General features: G+C 46.1%; 1 protein-coding gene across 1 annotated transcript in view; it reads right to left on the reverse strand.

Annotated features, from left to right (window-relative positions):
- The window catches only part of LOC112070165 (short transient receptor potential channel 6-like), an 81,009-nt gene that overhangs the window by 13,672 nt on the left and 47,006 nt on the right, over positions 1 to 20,331 (reverse strand). Inside the window, exons 6-8 of the mRNA XM_070438852.1 lie at positions 11,680 to 11,787; positions 7,934 to 7,986; positions 7,525 to 7,789 (exon numbers count right to left, since the gene is read on the reverse strand). Coding sequence (XP_070294953.1) covers positions 7,525 to 7,789; positions 7,934 to 7,986; positions 11,680 to 11,787 — 426 coding nt within the window. The remainder of the gene's footprint in view (positions 1 to 7,524; positions 7,790 to 7,933; positions 7,987 to 11,679; positions 11,788 to 20,331) is intronic.

Consider the following 20,331-nt stretch of genomic DNA (forward strand, 5'->3'; position numbering starts at 1 on the left):
TGGATCAGAATGTATTAGACCTGGATCAGAATGTGTTAGACCTGGATCAGAGTGTATTAGACCTGGATCAGAATGTGTTAGACCTGGATCAGAGTGTGTTAGACCTGGATCAGAATGTATTAGACCTGGATCGTATGTGTTAGACCTGGATCAGAGTGTATTAGACCTGGATCAGAATGTGTTAGACCTGGATCAGGATGTGTTAGACTGGATCAGAATGTATTAGACCTGGATCAGAATGTGTTAGACCTGGATCAGAGTGTATTAGACCTGGATCAGAATGTGTTAGACCTGGACAGAGTGTGTTAGACCTGGATCAGAATGTATAGACCTGGATCAGAGTGTATTACACCTGGATCAGCATGTGTTAGACCTGGATCAGAATGTGTTAGACCTGATCAGAATGTGTACACCTGGATCAGAGTGTATTAGACCTGATCAGAGTGTATTAGACCTGGATCAGCATGTGTTAGACCTGGATCAGAATGTATTAGACCTGGATCAGAGTGTATTATACCTGGATCAGAACAAGTTAGACCTGGATCAGAATGTATTAGACCTGGATCAGAATGTATTAGACCTGGATCAACATGTGTTTACACCTGGATCAGAACAAGTTAGACCTGATCAGAATGTATTAGACCTGGATCAGAATGTACTGATCAGAATGTGTTAGACCTGGATCAGAATGTATTATACCTGGATCAGAACAAGTTAGACCTGGATCAGAATGGATTAGACCTGGATCAGAATTGTTAGACTGGATCAGAGTGTATTAGACCTGGATCAGACAAGTTAACCTGGATCAGAATGTATTAGACCTGGATCAGAATGAGTTAGACCTGGATCAAGTGTATTAGACCTGGATCAGAATGTGTTAGACCTGGATCAGAATGTGTTAGACCTGGATCAGAATGTATTAGACCTGGATCAGAATGTGTTAGACCTGGATCAGAATGTGTTAGACCTGGATCAGAGGTATTAGACCTGGATCAGAACAAGTTAGACCTGGATCAGAATGTATTAGACCTGGATCAGCATGTGTAACAACTTCCGGGTTGGAGCGAGCGGTCGCATTTCGTACTTCGCTCCGCAGGTAGTATAACTTTTCATTACATTTCATTATAGTACAACGGTTTGATTTGTCTGATCTTAGCAATTTCTTCTTAGCTAGCTACATAGCCGTCTTTGTATCAAAGACAATTGCGTAATTATCGTAATTCGTCGCCCTAACGTAGTCAACACTGCTATCTGGCCAGCGGCTAGCCAGCTAGCCAGCTAGCAAACGCCACCATCTACGAATAGCAGCACTGTAGAAACTATTACATTCAACGGAACGACTTGATTGGTGTAGTGTTAGCTAGCTACATAGTTGGCTTTGCTGTCTTCGTATCCACAATTGTGTAGTTCAGAGCGTGTAGTTTTAGAGTGATTATCTTAATTTACCGAGGCTAGCTAGCCAGCTACTTGTCGTCCTTAACGTAGGAAACACTGCTAGCCAGCCAACAGCCAACAGCTAGCCAGCCAACAGCTAGCCAACGTCTACCGAATAGAACTCCCGCATTCAACAACCGTCGGCATTCCGCTTCGCTCCACAGGTAGTATCACATTTCATTTCATTACAGTACAACGGTTTGATTTGTTTGATCGTAGCTAGCTACATAGCCGTCTTTGTATCAAAGATAATTGTGTAGTCTAGAGCGATTTTCTAGGTTAGCTAGCCAGCTTTTTTCGCCCTTTAACGTAACTTAACGTAATCAACACTGCTAACTAGCCAGCTAGCCACCGAATAGCAGCACTGTAGAAACTATTACACTCAACGGAACGACTTGATTAGTGTAGTGTTAGCTAGCTACATAGTTGTCTTTGCTGTCTTGTATCTAAGATAACTGGGAGTCTAGAGTAATTTCGTTTTCTAGGTAGCTTTCTCTAAGGTAGCTTCTTCTAGGTTAGCGATTTCTAGGTAGCAGCCAGCTATTTTTCGCCCTTTTAACGTAACTAACGTAATCAACACGCTAGCTAGCCAGCTAGCCACCGAATAGCAGCACTGTGTAAACTATTACATTCAACGGAACAACGGAACGACTTGATTAGTGTAGTGTTAGCTAGCTACATAGTTGTCTTTGCTGTCTTTGTATCTAAGACAACGTGGAGTCTAGAGTAATTTCGGTTAGCTAGCCAGCTTTCAAACAAAGTCAACAACGCAGGCACTGCTAGCTAGCCTACTTCAGCAGTACTGTATCATTTAATCATCTTAGTCAATAAGATTTTGCAACGTAGGCTTAACTTTCTGAACATTCGAGAGTTGGGCCACTTGTCATTCCAATATCCTTTGCATTAGCGTAGCCTCTTCAGTAGCCTGTCAACTATGTGTGTTGTCTATCCCTGTTCTCTCCTCTCTGCACAGACCATACAACCGCTTCACACCGCGTGCCGCGGCCACCCCAGCCTGGTGGTCCCAGCGCGCACGACCCACGGGAGTTCCTGTCTCCGGTAGCCTCTGGAACTGCCGATCTGTGGCCAACAAGGCAGAGTTCATCTCAGCCTACGCTTCCCTCCAGTCCCTCGACTTCTTGGCACTGACGGAAACATGGATCACCACAGATAACACTGCTACTCCTACTGCTCTCTCTTCGTCCGCCCACGTGTTCTCCCACACCCCGAGAGCTTCTGGTCAGCGTGGTGGTGGCACCGGGATCCTCATCTCTCCCAAGTGGTCATTCTCTCTTTCTCCCCTTACCCATCTGTCTATCGCCTCCTTTGAATTCCATGCTGTCACAGTTACCAGCCTTTCAAGCTTAACATCCTTATCATTTATCGCCTCCAGGTTCCCTCGGAGAGTTCATCAATGAGCTTGATGCCTTGATAAGCTCCTTTCCTGAGGACGGCTCACCTCTCACAGTTCTGGGCGACTTTAACCTCCCCACGTCTACCTTTGACTCATTCCTCTCTGCCTCCTTCTTCCACTCCTCTCTTCTTTTGACCTCACCCTCCACCTTCCCCCCTACTCACAAGGCAGGCAATACGCTTCACCTCATCTTTACTAGATGCTGTTCTTCCACTAACCTCATTGCAATCCCCTCCAAGTCTCCGACCACTACCTTGTATCCTTTTCCTCTCGCTCTCATCCAACACTTCCACACTGCCCCTACTCGGATGGTATCGCGCCGTCCCAACCTCCGCTCTCTCTCCCCCGCTACTCTCTCCTCTTCCATCCTATCATCTCTCCCTCTGCTCAAACCTTCTCCAACCTATCTCCTGACTCTGCCTCCTCAACCCTCCTCTCCTCCCTTTCTGCATCCTTTGACTCTCTATGTCCCCTATCCTCCAGCCGGCTCGGTCCTCCCTCCCGCTCCGTGGCTCGACGACTCATTGCGAGCTCACAGAACAGGGCTCCGGCAGCCGAGCGGAAATGGAGAAAACTCGCCTCCCTGCGGACCTGGCATCCTTTCACTCCCTCCTCTCTACATTTTCCTCCTCTGTCTCTGCTGCCAAAGCCACTTTCTACACTCTAAATTCCAAGCATTGCCTCTAACCTAGAAGCTCTTGCCACCTTCTCCTCCCTCCTGAATCCTCCTCCCCCTCTCCCCCCTCCTCCCTCTCTGCAGATGACTTCGTCAACCATTTTGAAAAGAAGGTCGACGACATCCGATCCTCGTTTGCTAAGTCAAACGACACCGTGTTCTGCTCACCACTGCCCTACCCTGTGCTCTGACCTCTTTCTCCCCTCTCTCTCCAGATGAAATCTCGCGTCTTGTGACGGGCCGCCGCCCAACAACCTGCCCGCTTGACCCTATCCCCTCCTCTCTTCTCCAGACTATTTCCGGAGACCTTCTCCCTTACCTCACCTCGCTCATCAACTCATCCCTGACCGCTGCTACGTCCCTTCCGTCTTCAAGAGAGCGAGAGTTGCACCCCTTCTGAAGAAACCTACACTCGATCCTCCGATGTCAACAACTAAGACCAGTATCCCTTCTTTCTTTTCTCTCCACAAACTCTTGAACGTGCCGTCCTTGGCCAGCTCTCCTGCTATCTCTCTCAGAATGACCTTCTTGATCCAAATCAGTCAGGTTTCAAGACTAGTCATTCAACTGAGACTGCTCTTCTCTGTATCACGGAGGCGCTCCGCACTGCTAAAGCTAACTCTCTCTCCTCTGCTCTCATCCTTCTAGACCTATCGGCTGCCTTCGATACTGTGAACCATCAGATCCTCCTCTCCACCCTCTCCGAGTTGGGCATCTCCGGCGCGGCCCACGCTTGGATTGCGTCCTACCTGACAGGTCGCTCCTACCAGGTGGCGTCGAGAATCTGTCTCCTCACCACGCGTTCTCACCACTGGTGTCCCCCAGGGCTCTGTTCTGGGCCCTCTCCTGTTCTCGCATACACCAAGTCACTTGGCTCTGTCATAACCTCACATGGTCTCTCCTATCATTGCTATGCAGACGACACACAATTAATCTTCTCCTTTCCCCCTTCTGATGACCAGGTGGCGAATCGCATCTCTGCATGTCTGGCAGACATATCAGTGTGGATGACGGATCACACCTCAAGCTGAACCTCGGCAAGACGGAGCTGCTCTTCCTCCCGGGGAAGGACTGCCCGTTCCATGATCTCGCCATCACGGTTGACAACTCCATTGTTTCCTCCTCCCAGAGCGCTAAGAACCTTGGCGTATCCTGGACAAACACCTGTCGTTCTCAACTAACTCAAGGCGGTGGCCCGTTCCTGTAGGTTCATGCTCTACAACATCCGCAGAGTACGACCCTGCCTCACACAGGAAGCGGCGCAGTCCTAATCCAGGCACTTGTCATCTCCCGTCTGGATTACTGCAACTCGCTGTTGGCTGGGCTCCCTGCCTGTGCCATTAAACCCCTACAACTCATCCAGAACGCCGCAGCCCGTCTGGTGTTCAACCTTCCCAAGTTCTCTCACGTCACCCCGCTCCTCCGCTCCCTCCACTGGCTTCCAGTTGAAGCTCGCATCCGCTACAAGACCATGGTGCTTGCCTACGGAGCTGTGAGGGGAACGGCACCTCAGTACCTTCAGGCTCTGATCAGGCCCTACACCCAAACTAGGGCACTGCGTTCATCCACCTCTGGCCTGCTCGCCTCCCTACCACTGAGGAAGTACAGTCCCGCGCAGCCCAGTCAAAACTGTTCGCTGCTCTGGCCCCCAATGGTGAACAAACTCCCTCACGACGCCAGGACAGCGGAGTCAATCACCACCTTCCGGAGACACCTGAAACCCCACCTCTTTAAGGAATACCTAGGATAGGATAAAGTAATCCTTCTGACCCCCCCCCCCCTTAAAAGATTTAGATGCACTATTGTAAAGTGGCTGTTCCACTGGATGTCATAAGGTGAATGCACCAATTTGTAAGTCGCTCTGGGTAAGAGCGTCGCTAAATGACTTAAATGTAAATGTAATGTAAATGTGTTACACCTGGATCAGAACAAGTTAGACCTGGATCAGAACAAGTAGACCTGGATCAAATGTGTTAGACTGGATCAGAACAAGTTAGACCTGGATCAGAACAAGTTAGACCTGGATCAGAACAAGTAGACCTGGATCAGAATGTGTGTACACCTGGATCAACAAGTTAGACCTGGATCAGAATGTGTTAGACCTGGATCAGAATGTTTAGACCTGGATCAGCATGTGTTAGACCTGGATCACATGTGTTAGACCTGGATCAGCAGTGTTAGACCTGGATCAGAATGTGTTACACCTGGATCAGAATGTATTAGACCTGGATCAGCATGTATTAGACCTGGATCAGAATGTGTTAGACCTGGATCAGCATGTGTTAGTCCTGGATCAGCAGTGTTAGACCTGGATCAGCATGTGTTAGACCTGGATCAGAGTGTATTAGACCTGGATCAGAATGTATTAGACTGGATCAGAGTGTATTAGACCTGGATCAGAGTGTATTAGACCTGGATCAGAATGTGTTAGACCTGGATCAGAATGTGTTAGACCTGGATCAGAAACCTGGATCAGAACAAGTTAGACCTGGATCAGAATGTATTAGACCTGGATCAGAATGTGTTAGACCTGGATCAGAATGTTTTAGACCTGGATCAGAATGTATTAGACCTGGATCAGAGTGTATTAGACCTGGATCAGAGTGTATTAGACCTGGATCAGAATGTGTTAGACCTGGATCAGAATGTGTTAGACCTGGATCAGAATGTGTTAGACCTGGATCAGAATGTGTTAGACCTGGATCAGAGTGTATTAGACCTGGATCAGAGTGTATTAGACCTGGATCAGAGTGTATTATAAGCTGGATGCATAAGTGAACTGTTAACAAAATATATGATTATGTATCAAACAAAGCTGAATACTTCTAGACTTGGAATCCATCTGTACACAAATACACAGTATTTATTGATTAGATAAGTATTCAACCCCCTGAATCAAAACATATTAGAATCACTTTTAACAGCTGGGAGTTTTTCTGGTTAAGTCTCCAAGAGCTTTACACTCATGGATTGTGCAACATTTTGCCATTATTCTTGAAAAAAAATATTCAAGCTCTGTCAAATTGGTTGTTGATCATTGCTAGACAACCATGTTCAGGTCTTGCCATAGATTTTCAAGTAGATTTCAGTCAAAACTGTATCTCGGCCACTCAGGAACATTCCGTGTCGTCTTGGTAAGCAACTCCAGTGTAGATCTGGCCTTGTGTTTTAGGTTATTGTCCTGCTGAAAGGTGAATTCATCTCCCTGTGTCTGGTGGACCAGGTTTTCCTCTCTGATTTTGCCTGTGCTTAGCTCCATTCGGTTTCTTTTTTATCCTGAAAAACTCCCCAGTCCTTAACAATTACAAGCATACCCATAAACATGATGCAGCCACCACTACGCTTGAAAATATGGAGAACGGTACTCAGTAATGTGTTGTATTGGATTTGCCCCAAACATAACACTTTGTATTCAGTTCATTCTTTTGCCACATTTTTGCAGTATTACTTTAGTTCCTTATTGCAGACAGAATGCATATTTTGGGTAATTTTATCATGTGCAGGTTTCCTTCTTTTCACTCTGTCAATTAGGTTAGTATTGTGGAGTAACTACAATATTCGTGATCCATTCTCAGTTTTCTCCTATCGCAGTTGATAAACTCTGTAACTGTTTTAAAGTCACCATTATCCTCATGGTGAAATCCCTGAGTGGTTTCCTTCCTCTCCTGCAACTGAGTTAGGAAGGATGCCTGTATATTTGTAGTGACTGGGTGTATTGATACACCATTCAAAGTGTAATTAATAACTTCACCACGATCAAGGGGATATGTAATGTCTGCTTTTTTTTTTTACCCATCTACCAATAGGTGCCCTTTTTAAGATTTTCGAAAACATAATTCCACTTTGACATTATTGGGTATTGTGTGTAGGCCAGATAAAAATATAAATGTAATACATTTTTAATTCAGGCTGTTAACATAACAAAATGTGGAAAAAGTCAAGGGCTCTGAATACTTTCCAACGGCACTGTATGTATCCCATTTCCTCCATAATTACTCACGTGGTGAAGGCGTCGTTCTGCTTGGCTCCCAGGTAGTAGGAGTAGAGATTGAACATTCCAAACATGAAGGCCACAAAAACCATGATGAAGATCACCATAAACTTGAAGATATCTTTCACCGTGCGTCCCAGAGATATCTGCAGGGGCCCGAAACTCTCATTGGCTGGGAGGATGTAGGCGATGCGAGAGAAGCTCAGTACCACAGCGATGGAATACAGACCCTCTGAGATGATCTGGGGGTCCGAGGGAACCCAGTTATTACGGGCTAGAGACAGAGAGAGAGAGAGAAAGAGAGATACAGAGATTGCTGTATCATTCAGGACTTTTTCCATGGAGATGAGAAGTGTGGCTCAATCGCATGTTCAGGTAGACTGATCCCGTTGCCATCAGTTTGATGTGTCTTGTCTACATCCCATCACAGTGAAGGGATGGAGGTTCCCACACTGCTGTACTGAAATAGCCCTGTAGCAGAGCGGGATCACAGAGGTCAAAGACAGAACACTGACAATCACAGAGGGGCCAWAATACTGTAATCACTCTAACATATGTAACACCAGGAAATAGTAATTTAACATACACTAAGGTTGGAGTCATTAAAACTCGTTTTTTAACCACTCCACAAATGTCTTGTTAACAAACTATAGTTTCGGCAAGTCGGTTAGGACATCTACTTTGTGCATGACAAGTCATTTTTCCAACAATTGTTTACAGACCAGATTATTTCACTTATAATTCACAATTCCAGTGGGTTAGACGTTTACATACACTAAGTTGACTGTGCCTTTAAACAGCCTGGAAAATTCCAGAAAATGTAATGGCTTTAGAAGCTTCTGATAGGCTAATTGACATCATCTGAGTCAATTGGAGGTGTACCTGTGGATGTATTTCAAGGCCTACCTTCAAACTCAGTGTCTCTTTGCTTGACATCATGGGAAAATCAAAAGAAATCAGCCAAGACCTCAGAAAAAAATTGTAGACCTCCACAAGTCTGAATCATCCTTGGGAGCAATTTCCAAAATCATGAAAATACCACGTTCATCTGTACAAACAATAGTACACAAGTATAAACACCATGGGACCACGCAGCCGTCATACCGCTTGTCACGCCCTGACCTTAGTTGTCTATGTGTAGTTACATGTCAGCACTCGTTGTAATTAGCTTCACGTTCATTTTGTTAGTTTGTTTAGTGTTCTTCAATTATTAAAGAAGAATGTATTCACATCACGCTGCGCCTTGGTCTCCTCACTACAACGAACGTGACACCGCTCAGGAAGGAGACGTGTTCTGTCTCCTAGAGATGAACGTACTTTGGTGCGAACGGTGTAAATCAATCCCAGAACAACAGCAAAGGACCTTGTGGAGATGCTGGAGGAAACCGGTACAAAAGTATCTATATCCACAGTAAAACGAGTCCTATATCAACCTAACCTGAAAGGCCACTCAGCAAGGAAGAAGCCACTGCTCCAAAACCGCCATAAAAAAGCCAGACTACGGTTTGCAAATGCACATGGGGACAAAGATGGTACTTTTTGGAGAAATGTCCTCTGGTCTGATGAAACAAAAATAGAACTGTTTGGCCATAATGACCATCGTTATGTTTGGAGGAAAAAGGGGGAGGCTTGCAAGCCGAAGAACACCATCCCAACCGCGAAGCACGGGGGTGGGCAGCATCATGTTGTGTGGGTGCTTTGCTGCCGGAGGGACTTGTGCACTTCACAAACTATATGGCTTCATGAGGAAGAAAAATTATGCGGATATATTGAAGCAACATCTCAAGACATCAGTTAAAGCTTGGTCGCAAATGGTTCTTCCAAATGGACAATGACCGCAAGCATACTTCCAAAGTTGTGGAAAAATGTGATGAAMGAAATAATGATTTATTTCAGCTTTTCTCTCTACTATTATTCTGTAATTTCACATTCTTACAATAAAGTGGTGATCCTAACTGACCTAAGACAGGGAATTGTTACTAGGATTAAATGTCAGGAATTGTGAAAAACTGAGTTAAAATTTATTTGGCTAAGGTGKATGAAAACTTCCGACTTCAACTGTACACACTATGTCTACTTGGATGGGGTCTAGGAAAAACGGAGCATGAGCAGCAGCGTGTAGCATTTTCCTTTTCATTGGTCATGAAGTGACCGATAACTCCAGCACCTGATATGTTCTGCAGCTTTTGTCTGGGAAAAGGTGCCTTTTTAATTTATTCTACTGTCATGAATAACATGCACTGTGATATTTTTTAGCTTGGGTGCCGGTTTCGTTCGGTTTGGCTTGACAATGAGCAATGGAGTTGGCAAGAGCACAATTTGATCAGGGACCAGTCTAGCTGGCAACAAACGGATCAGGGATCAGGCTAGCTGGCAACAAACGGATCAGGGACCAGGCTAGCTGGCAACAAACGGATCAGGGCTAGCGGGCAACAAGAATGTAGGGAGCCCAGGCGGCATGTGTGTACAAACAGTATTTGGCGAGAGGACGCTAGAGGTGATGACTATGGCAAGCAAAGCGGATCACGGGGACAGGCTAGAACTGCCACAAGATCGGGGATCAGGGACCAGGCTAGCTGGCAACAAACGGATCTAGGGAACTAGCTGAAGATGAGAACGGATCAGGGACAGGCTAGCTGGCAACAAACGGATCAGGGATCAGGCTAGCTGGCAACAAACGGATCAGGGACAGGCTAGCTGGCAACAAACGGAATCAGGGATCAGGCTAGCTGGCAACAAACGGATCAGGGACCAGGCTAGCTGGCAACAAACGGATCAGGTATCAGGCTAGCTGGCAACAAACGGATTAGGGATCAGGCTAGCTGGCAACAAACGGATCAGGGATCAGGCTAGCTGGCAACAAACGAAATCAGGGATCAGGCTAGCTTGGCAACAAACAGATCAGGGACCAGGCTAGCTGGCAACAACCGAGATCAGGGACAGGCTAGCTGGCAATTAACAGATTAGGGATCCTGGGACCAGGGGATCCTGGGACCATCTCTGGGACCAGGGGCCAGCTGGAGTACTCTGTCTCTAGGGCCAGCTGGAGTACTCTGTCTCTAGGGCCAGCTGGAGTACTGTCTCAGGCCAGCTGGAGCTCTGTCTCTAGGGCCAGCTGGAGTACTCTGTCTCTAGGGCCAGCTGGAGTACTCTGTCTCTAGGGCCAGCTGGAGTACTCTGTCTCTGCACAGCTGGATACTCTGTTCTGGGACCAGCTGGAGTACTCTGTCTCTGGGACCAGCTGGAGTACTCTGTCTTGGGACCAGCTGGAGTACCCTGTCTCTGGGACCAGCTGGAGTACTTGTCTCTGGGACCAGCTGGAGTCTCTGTCTCTGGGCCAGCTGGAGTACTCTGTCTCTGGGACCAGCTGCAGTACTCTGTCTCTGGGACCGCTGGAGTACTCTGTCTCTGGGACCAGCTGGAGTACTCTGTCTCTTGGGACCAGCTGGATACTCTGTCTCTGGGCCAGCTGCAGTACTCTGTCTCTGGGACGCATCCTGCAGTATCTGTCTCTGGGACCAGCTGGAGTACTCTGTCTCTGGGACCAGCTGGAGTACTCTGTCTCTGGGACCAGCTGGAGTACTCTGTCTCTGGGACCAGCTGGAGTACTCTGTCTCTGGGACCAGCTGGAGTACTCTGTCTCTGGGACCAGCTGGAGTACTCTGTCTCTAGGGCCAGCTGGAGTACTCTGTCTCTAGGCCAGCTGGACTACTCTGTCTCTGGGGCCAGCTGGAGAACTCTGTCTCTGGGACCAGGGTAATGTTGGACAGGTTTCTGTCTGCACTCACCCAGTCTGTAGTACTCTGTCTCTGGGACCAGGGTAATGTTGGACAGGTTTCTGTCTGCACTCACCCAGTCTGTAGTACTCTGTCTCTGGGACCAGGGTAATGTTGGACAGGTTCCTGTCTGCACTCACCCAGTCTGTAGTATCTTGTCTCTGGGACCAGGGTAATGTTGGACAGGTTTCTGTCTGCACTCACCCGTCTGTAGTACTCTGTCTCTGGACCAGGTAATGTTGGACAGGTTTCTGTCTGCCTCACCCAGTCTGTAGTACTCTGTCTCTGGGACAGGTATGTTGGACAGGTTTCTGTCTGCACTCACCCAGTCTGTAGTACTCTGTCTCTGGACCAGGGTAATGTTGGACAGGTTTCTGTCTGCACTCACCCAGTCTTGTAGTACTCTATCTCTGGGACCAGGGTAATGTTGGACAGGTTGGTAAAGTGCTTGTTGACGTAGCTCTGTGCTGCATACGCATGCCAGAACGCCATAAATCTAGGATGAAGGATGTCCGACACGAGACATTCCAAAGTCTAGAAGATTCCATGTCTCCGAAAGATATTCCCGAGCCCCCGGGACCAGATCTCCTTACACTCAGCCGACGAATTCCTGGAAGAAGAGAGAGAAAACAACCACATGTCAGAAAGACAAATCTGCTCCCAAATGGCACCCTATGTTAGTGCACTACTTTGGACCAGGGCCCATTGAGCTCTCCCTCTCCTCAGGGATTTGGTCAAAATGAATGCATTATGTATGGCATAGGCCACCATGTGGGAGGAAGATATTTGACTTTAATATTTTTCCTCTAATACGAACAGACTCATGTGGTCCAGTATAAGAACAGACTGCATGTGGTGCCGTCATATAAGAACAGACTCATGTGGTGCCAGTATATACGAACATATTAATGTGGTGCCAGTATATAGACAGTACTCTTGTGGTGCCAGTATATACGAACAGACTCATGTGGTGCCAGTATATAAGAACAGATCTCGTGGTGCGTACGAACGCTCTATGTGGGCCAGTTATAAGACCAGAACAGACTCAATAGGAATGTGGTGCCAGTATATAAGAACAGATCATGTGGTGTCAGATAATATAGACCAGACTCATGTGGTGCCAGAGTATAAGAACAGACTCATGTGGTGCCAGTATATAAGAACAGATGAATGTGGTGCAAGTATATAAGAACAGACTAATTGGTGTCAGTATATACGAACAGACTCATGTGGTGCAGTAACTAGTAAAGATAATGTGGTGCCCGTATATACGAACAGATGAATGTGGTGCCAGTATTACATACGAACAGACTCATGTGGTGCCAGTATATACGAACAGACAAACTCATGTGGTGCAGTATATACGAACAGACTCATGTGGTGCCAGTATATACGAACAGACTCATGTGGTGCCAGTATATAAAGAACAGACTCATGTGGTGCAGTATATACGAACAGACTCTAGTGGTGCCAGTATATAAGATCAGAGTAATGTGGTGCCAGTATATAAGATCAGACTCATGTGGTGGTATATACGAAGACTCATGTATGAGTAATAAGATCAGACTATGTTGTGCCGTAATATAGAAACGACTCATGTGGTGCCAGTATATCAGAAATAAGACTAATGTGGTGCCAGTATATAAGAACAGACTCATGTGGTGCCAGTATATAAGAACAGACTCATGTGGGCCAGTATATACGAACAACTCATGTGGTGCCAGTATATACGAACAGACTCATGTGGTGCCAGTATATACGAACAGATGAATGTGGTGCCAGTATATACGAACAGTCTGTGGTCAGTATTCGAAAGATCCATGTGGTGATATATACGAACACAGACTCATGTGGTGCCAGTATATACGAACAGACTTCAGTGGCCGTATATAAATCAGACTATGTGGGCCAGTATATACGAACAGACTCATGTGGTGCCAGTATATACGAACAGACTCATGTGTGCCAGTATATAAGACAGATTCATGTGTGCCAGTATAATAGATCAGACTCATGTGGTGCAGTATATAAGTCAGACTCATGTGGTGCCAGTATATACAAACAGACTCATGTGGTGCCAGTATATAAGATCAGACTAATGTGGTGCCAGTATATACGACAGATTAATGTGGTGCCAGTATATAATATCAGACTAATGTGGTGCCAGTATATCGAACAGATTAATGTGGTGCCAGTATATAAGATCAGACTATGTGGTGCCAGTATATAAGATCAGACTAATGTGGTGCAGTATATACGAACAGATTAATGTGGTGCCAGTATTATGAACAGATTAATGTGGTGCCAGTATATAGAAAGATTAATGTGGTGCCAGTATGTGTATCCCACATTTGGCATATTATATTCACTCTGCTATTGCCATCATAAAACGTAAGACACTCAAGATTAGCAGCATGGGTTGGAATGAGCTGGAGAGAAGAAGAGAGAACAGCCAGCATGGATTGGAATGAGCTGGAGAGAAGAAGAGAGACAGCGCATGGTTGGAATGAGCTGGAGAGAGAAGAGAGAACAGCAGCATGGGTTGGAATGAGCTGGAGAGAGAAGAGAGAACAGAAGTACTGGCCTACAGTACAGCTACCTGAGGTGTGGTGGGTGTAACTAAGCAATCATAATATTAGAGAGACTTGACTATCAAAGCAATGCTTACATTCAATTAAACGTGTCCCCTTTCCCAGATCCATCGACACAGACATAGTTGATTTCTTCCAGGATGTGTAGCATACATTTGGTATCAATCCACATTCTATTCTAACCCACATCAAATGTAATGTCATTGCTTGTCTGCCATATAATGTAACAGAGACATGGCTTTAAGTTAAATTTAAAGTGAAGTCTTTGCCAAGAACCCATCCAAGTAGACATAGTGTATATGTTAAATTACTATTTCCTGGTGTCACATATGTTAGAGTGATTACAGCATTATGGCCCCTCTGTGATTGTCAGTGTTCTGTCTTTGACCTCTGTGATCCGCTCTGCTACAGGGCTATTTCAGTACAGCAGTGTGGGAACCTCCATCCTTCACATAATGGGATGTAGACAAGACACATCAAACTGACAGGATGACACAATCAACTGATGACAGGGACAGGCAGGTTAGTATAGACTGATGACAGAGAACAGGCAGGTTAGTATAGACTGATGACAGAGAACAGGCTGGTTAGTATAGACTGATGACAGGCTACAGGCTGGTTAGTATAGACTGATGACAGGCTACAGGCTGGTAGTATAGACTGATGCAGCTCAGGCAGGTTGTATAGACTGATGACAGGCTACAGGAAGGTTAGTATAGACTGATGACAGGCTACAGGCAGGTTAGTATAGACTGATGACAGGCTACAGGCAGGTTAGTATAGACTGATGACAGGCTACAGGCAGGTTAGTATAGACTGATGACAGAGAACAGGCAGGTTAGTATAGACTGATGACAGAGAACAGGCTGGTTAGTATAGACTGATGACAGGCTACAGGCAGGTTAGTATAGACTGATGACAGAGAACAGGCAGTTAGTATAGACTGATGACAGAGAACAGGCTGGTTAGTATAGACTGATGACAGAGAACAGGCTGGTTAGTATAGACTGATGACAGGCTACAGGCAGGTTAGTATAGACTGATGACAGAGAACAGGCTGGTTAGTATAGACTGTGACAGGCTACAGGCAGGTTAGTATAGACTGATGACGAGCTCAGGCAGGTTAGTATAGACTGATTGACAGAGGAACAGGCAGGTTAGTATAGACTGATGACAGGCTACAGGCAGGTTAGTATAGAACTGATGAAAGGCTTACAGGCAGGTTAGTATCAGACTGATGACAGGCTACAGGCAGGTTAGTATAAGACTGATGACAGACAGGCTACAGGCAGGTTAGTATAGACTGATGACAGGCTACAGGCAGGTTAGTATAGACTGATGACAGGCTACAGGCAGGTTAGTATAGACTGATGACAATATAGAGCCCTGAAATTCTATAGAGTCCCTGGTTTCTTTTTTATTATTCCCCTCTAATCATGGACTGATTTAGACCTGGGACAAAAGGTGAGTGCAATTAATCATTAGGTAAAAAAGAAAACCATCAATACTCTGAACCTAGTACAGTAAGAGTTTAACAGAAAACCAGCAGTACTCTGGACCTGGTAGGGTAAGAGTTTAAACGGAAACCATCAGTGTTGGGGACCTGGTAGGGTAAGAGTTTAAACGGAAACCATCAGTGTTGGGGACCTGGTAGGGTAAGAGTTTAACAGAAAACCAGCAGTACTCTGGACCTGGTAGGGTAAGAGTTTAACAGAAAACCAGCAGTACTCTGGACCTGGTAGGGTAAGAGTTTAAACGGGAACCATCAGTGTTGGGGACCTGGTAGGGTAAGAGTTTAAACGGGAACCATCAGTGTTGGGGACCTGGTAGGGTAAGAGTTTAAACGGAAACCATCAGTGTTGGGGACCTGGTAGGGTAAGAGTTTAACAGAAAACCATCAGTAGTGGGGACCTGGTAGGGTAATTCTTTAGAATGGTCCACCTAATTATTTTTATAAAATGGGTTGTTTGCATCCTGGATGCTGATTGGTTGATATGCAGGAGTTATGTCTCATAATTCTACTGTCCAGCAGCCAAGGCAGGAAATTCATAAAAAGCGTATACACATTATTTTTCCATGCTACTAATTTAATTTGCAACAGTTGGGGGTTGTACAGACATACTTGTTGGCCTCTACGACCTAGGTACATGCCAATGATTTGTTTAGCATATAGTAACGTCGAATTAGTAGAATGATTAGAATTAACAACTGGGACACAACATGCGGGCCTGGAGGCCAGGTCATCTGATGCAGCACTCCATCACTCTCCTTCTTGGCAACACTCCATCACTCTCCTTCTTGGTCAAATAGCCCTTACACAGCCTGGAGGTGTGTTGGGTCATTGTCCTCTTGAAAAACAAATGATAGTCCCACTGAGCGCAAACCAGATGTGATGGCGTATCACTGCAGAATGCTGTGGGAGCCATGCTGGTTAAGTGTGCCTTGGATTCTAAATAAATCACTGACAGTGTCACCAGCAAAGCACCCCCACACAATCACACCTCCTCCTCCATGCTTCACGGTGGGAACCACACATGCTGAGATCATCTGTTCACCTACTCTGCGTCTCACAAAGACAGAGGTTGGAACCAAAAAACTCAAATTTGGACTCATCAGAACAAAGGACAGATTTCCACTGGTCTAATGTCCATTGCTCGTGTTTCTTGGACCAAGCAAGTCTCTTTTTATTATTGGTGTCCTTTAGTAGTAGTTTCTTCGCAGCAATTCAACTATGAAGGCCTGATTCACACAGTCTCCTCTCAACAGTTGATGTTGAGATGTGTCTGTTACTTGAACTCTGTGAAGCATTTATTTGGGCTGCAATTTCTGAGGCTGGTAACTCTAATGAACTTATCCTCTGCAGTAGCGGTAACTCTGGGTCTTCCATTCCTGTGGCGGTCATCATGAGAGCCAGTTTCATCATAGCGCTTGATAGTTTTTGCAACTTCAATTGAAGAAACTTTCAAAGTTCTTGAAATGTTCCTTAATGAGTTATGATGGAGTGCCTTTTCTCTTTGTTTATTTGAGCTGTTCTTGCCACAATATGGACTTGGTCTTTTACCAAATAGGGCTATCTTCTGTATACCACTCCTACCATGTCACACCACAACTTTGGCTCAAACGCATTGAGAAGGAAAGAAATGCCACAAATTAACTTTTAACAAGGCACACCTGTTAATTGAAATGCATTCCAGGTGACTACCTCATGAAGCTCGTTGAGAGAACAGGGACAAAGTGGAGTCGCAATTCAATGGCTCAGACACAAGACCTATGTGACCCTGTGGCAGGGTCTACAGGAAATCACGGACTACAAAAAGAAAACCAGCCACATCATGGACACCGACGTCACGCTTCCAAACAAACACCTTCCAAGGCTGCTTTGAGGATAATACAGTGCCACCGTCGCGGCCCGCTAACAAGAACTGTGCCCAACCCCCTCTCCTTCTCCGTGGCCGACGTGAGAAAAACATTTAAACGTGTTAACCCTCACAAGGCTGACGGCCCAGACGGCATCCCTAGCCTCGTCCTCAGAGCATGTGCAGACCAGCTGGCTAGTGTGTTTACGGACATATTCAATCGCTCCCTATCCCAGTCTGCTGTCCCCACATGCTTCAAGATGGCCACCATTGTTCCTGCACCCAAGAAGGCAAAGGCTACTGAACTAAATCGCCCCATAGCACTCACTTCTGTCATCATGAAGTGCTTTGAGAGACTAGTCAAGGATCATATCAACTCCACCTTACGGGCCACCCTAGACCCACTTCAGTTTGCATACCGCCCCAACAGGTCCACAGACGATGCAATCATCATCACACTGCACACTGCCCTATCCCATTTGGACAAGAGGAATAACTATGTAAGAATGCTGTTCATTGACTACAGCTCAACATTCAACACCATAGTACTCTCCATGCTCATCATCAAGCTTGAGGCCCTGGGCCTCAAACCCGCCCTGTGCAATTGGGTCCTGGACTTTCTGACGGGCCGCCCCCAGGTGGTGAAGGTAGGAAACAACATCTCCACTTCGCTGACCCTCAACACTGGGGCCCCACAAGGCTGCGTGCTCAGCCCCCTCCTGTACTCCCTGTTCACCCATGACTGCGTGGCCATGCACACCTCCAACTCAATCATCAAGTTTGCAGACAACACAACAATAGCGGACTTGATTACCAACAACGACGAGACACTCGGAGTGTGGTGTCAGGAAAACAACCTCTCACTCAACAAAACAAAAGGAGTTGATCGTGGACTTCAGGAAACAGCAGATGGGGCACCCCCCAATCCACATCGAAGGGACAGCAGTGGAGAAAGTGGAAAGTTTTAAATTCCTCAGTGTACACATCAACAACAAACTGAAATGGTCCACCCACACAGACAGCCTTCATCCGGAAGGCGAGGTCAGTACAGGTGCATCAAAGCTGGGACCGAGAGACTGAAGAACAGCTTCTACCTCAAGGACATCAGACTGCTAAACAGCAATGACTAACTCAGAGAGGCTGCTGCCTACACGGAGACCCAATCACTGGCCACTTTAATAAATGGATCACTAGTCACTTTAAACAATGCCACTTAATATAATGCCACTTTAATAATGTTTACATATCTTGCATTACTCATATCATATGTACACTGCTCAAAAAAATAAAGGGAACACTTAAACAACACAATGTAACTCCAAGTCAATCACACTTCTGTGAAATCAAACTGTCCACTAGGAAGCAACACTGATGACAATAAATTCACATGCTGTTGTGCAAATGGAATAGACAAAAGGTGGAAATATAGGCAATTAGCAAGACACCCCCAATAAAGGAGTGGTTCTCCAGGTGGTGAACACAGACCACTTCTCAGTCCTATGCTTCCTGGCTGATGTTTTGGTCACTTTTGAATGCTGGCGGTGCTTTCACTCTAGTGGTAGCATGAGACGGAGTCTACAACCCACACAAGTGGCTCAGTAGTGCAGCTCATCCAGGATGGCACATCAATGCGAGCTGTGGCAAGAAGGTTGCTGTGTCTGTCAGCGTAGTGTCCAGAGCATGGAGGTGCTACCAGAGACAGGCAGTACATAGGAGACGTGGAGGAGGCCGTAGGAGGGCAACAACCCAGCAGCAGGACCGCTACCTCCGCCTTTGTGCAAGGAGGAGCACTGCCAGAGCCCTGCAAAATGACCTCCAGCAGGCCACAAATGTGCATGTGTCAGCATATGGTCTCACAAGGGGTCTGAGGATCTCATCTCGGTACCTAATGGCAGTCAGGCTACCTCTGGCGAGCACATGGAGGGATGCAAAAAAGAATTCACTGGTTACAATTATGTTTTTAATTATAACTTGTCATTCATATTTTTTATAAATATGTTGGCAACCGTTTTATAAAAGCAATAATGCCCTCGAACCCAGGAATTATCTTGCGACAACTCCCTCCATAGGCTGTATCCCGGGCATTGGCTTCGACTCGGGCAGCTGTTGTAGGGATTTGTCACACGATAATTCTCGGGATCTCAGGCATCATTGCTTAAATCTGAGAATGGCTCTAGGATTTTTTATAAATTGATGTGCAGCTTGGGGAAAGCTTTAAAAAGTGCCTTTGATCTACTTTGATACATGCAGATTACTGGAATTGTTATGGAGGTGAACCATTTGCTTCCTGTTATCAAGGTGAACCATTTGCTTCCTGTTAAATTCAATGTTATTAAAGGGTTAGTGCTTGCACCGCAATCTGATTGGTTACATTCTTGCCCTTAGAACAGCCTCAATTCGTCGGGTCATAGACTCTACAAGGTCTTTAAAGCGTTCCACAGGGATGCTGGTCCATGTTGACTCCAATGCTTCCCACAGTTGTGTCAAGCTGGTTGGATGTCCTTTGGGTGGTGGACCATTCTTGATACACACGGGAAACTGTTGAGCGTGAAAAACCCAGCAGCGTTGCAGTTCTTGACACAAACCGGTGCACCTGGCACCTACTACCATACCCTGTTCAAAGGCACTTAAATATTTTGTCTTGCCCATTCACCCTCTGAATGGAACACATACACAATCCATGTCTCAATTGTCTCAAGGCTTAAAAATCCTTCTTTATCCTGGTCTCCTCCCCTTCATCTGCACTGATTGAAGTGGATTTAACAAGTGACATCAATAAGGGATCATAGCTTTCACCTGGATTCACCTGGTCTGTGTATGTCATGGAAGAGCAGGTGTTCTTAATGTTTTGTGTACTCAGTGTATGTGCGAGCACACGTCTGTGTGTGTCCATGTGTGTGTGTGTGTGTGTGTGTGTGTGTGTCCGTGTGTGTGTTGGGGTATATTCATCTACCTTAAGGCTGTCCTCCTGGTCTCTGGGTTCCATAGGGGTCTATTCATCTACCTTAAGGTTGTCCTCCTGGTCTCTGGGGTTCCATAGGGGTACTATTCATCTACCGTAAGGCTGTCCTCCTGGTCTCTGGGGTTCATCCG

Source organism: Salvelinus sp. IW2-2015, unplaced genomic scaffold, assembly GCF_002910315.2.
Source record: "Salvelinus sp. IW2-2015 unplaced genomic scaffold, ASM291031v2 Un_scaffold1244, whole genome shotgun sequence".
NCBI lineage: Eukaryota > Metazoa > Chordata > Actinopteri > Salmoniformes > Salmonidae > Salvelinus > Salvelinus sp. IW2-2015.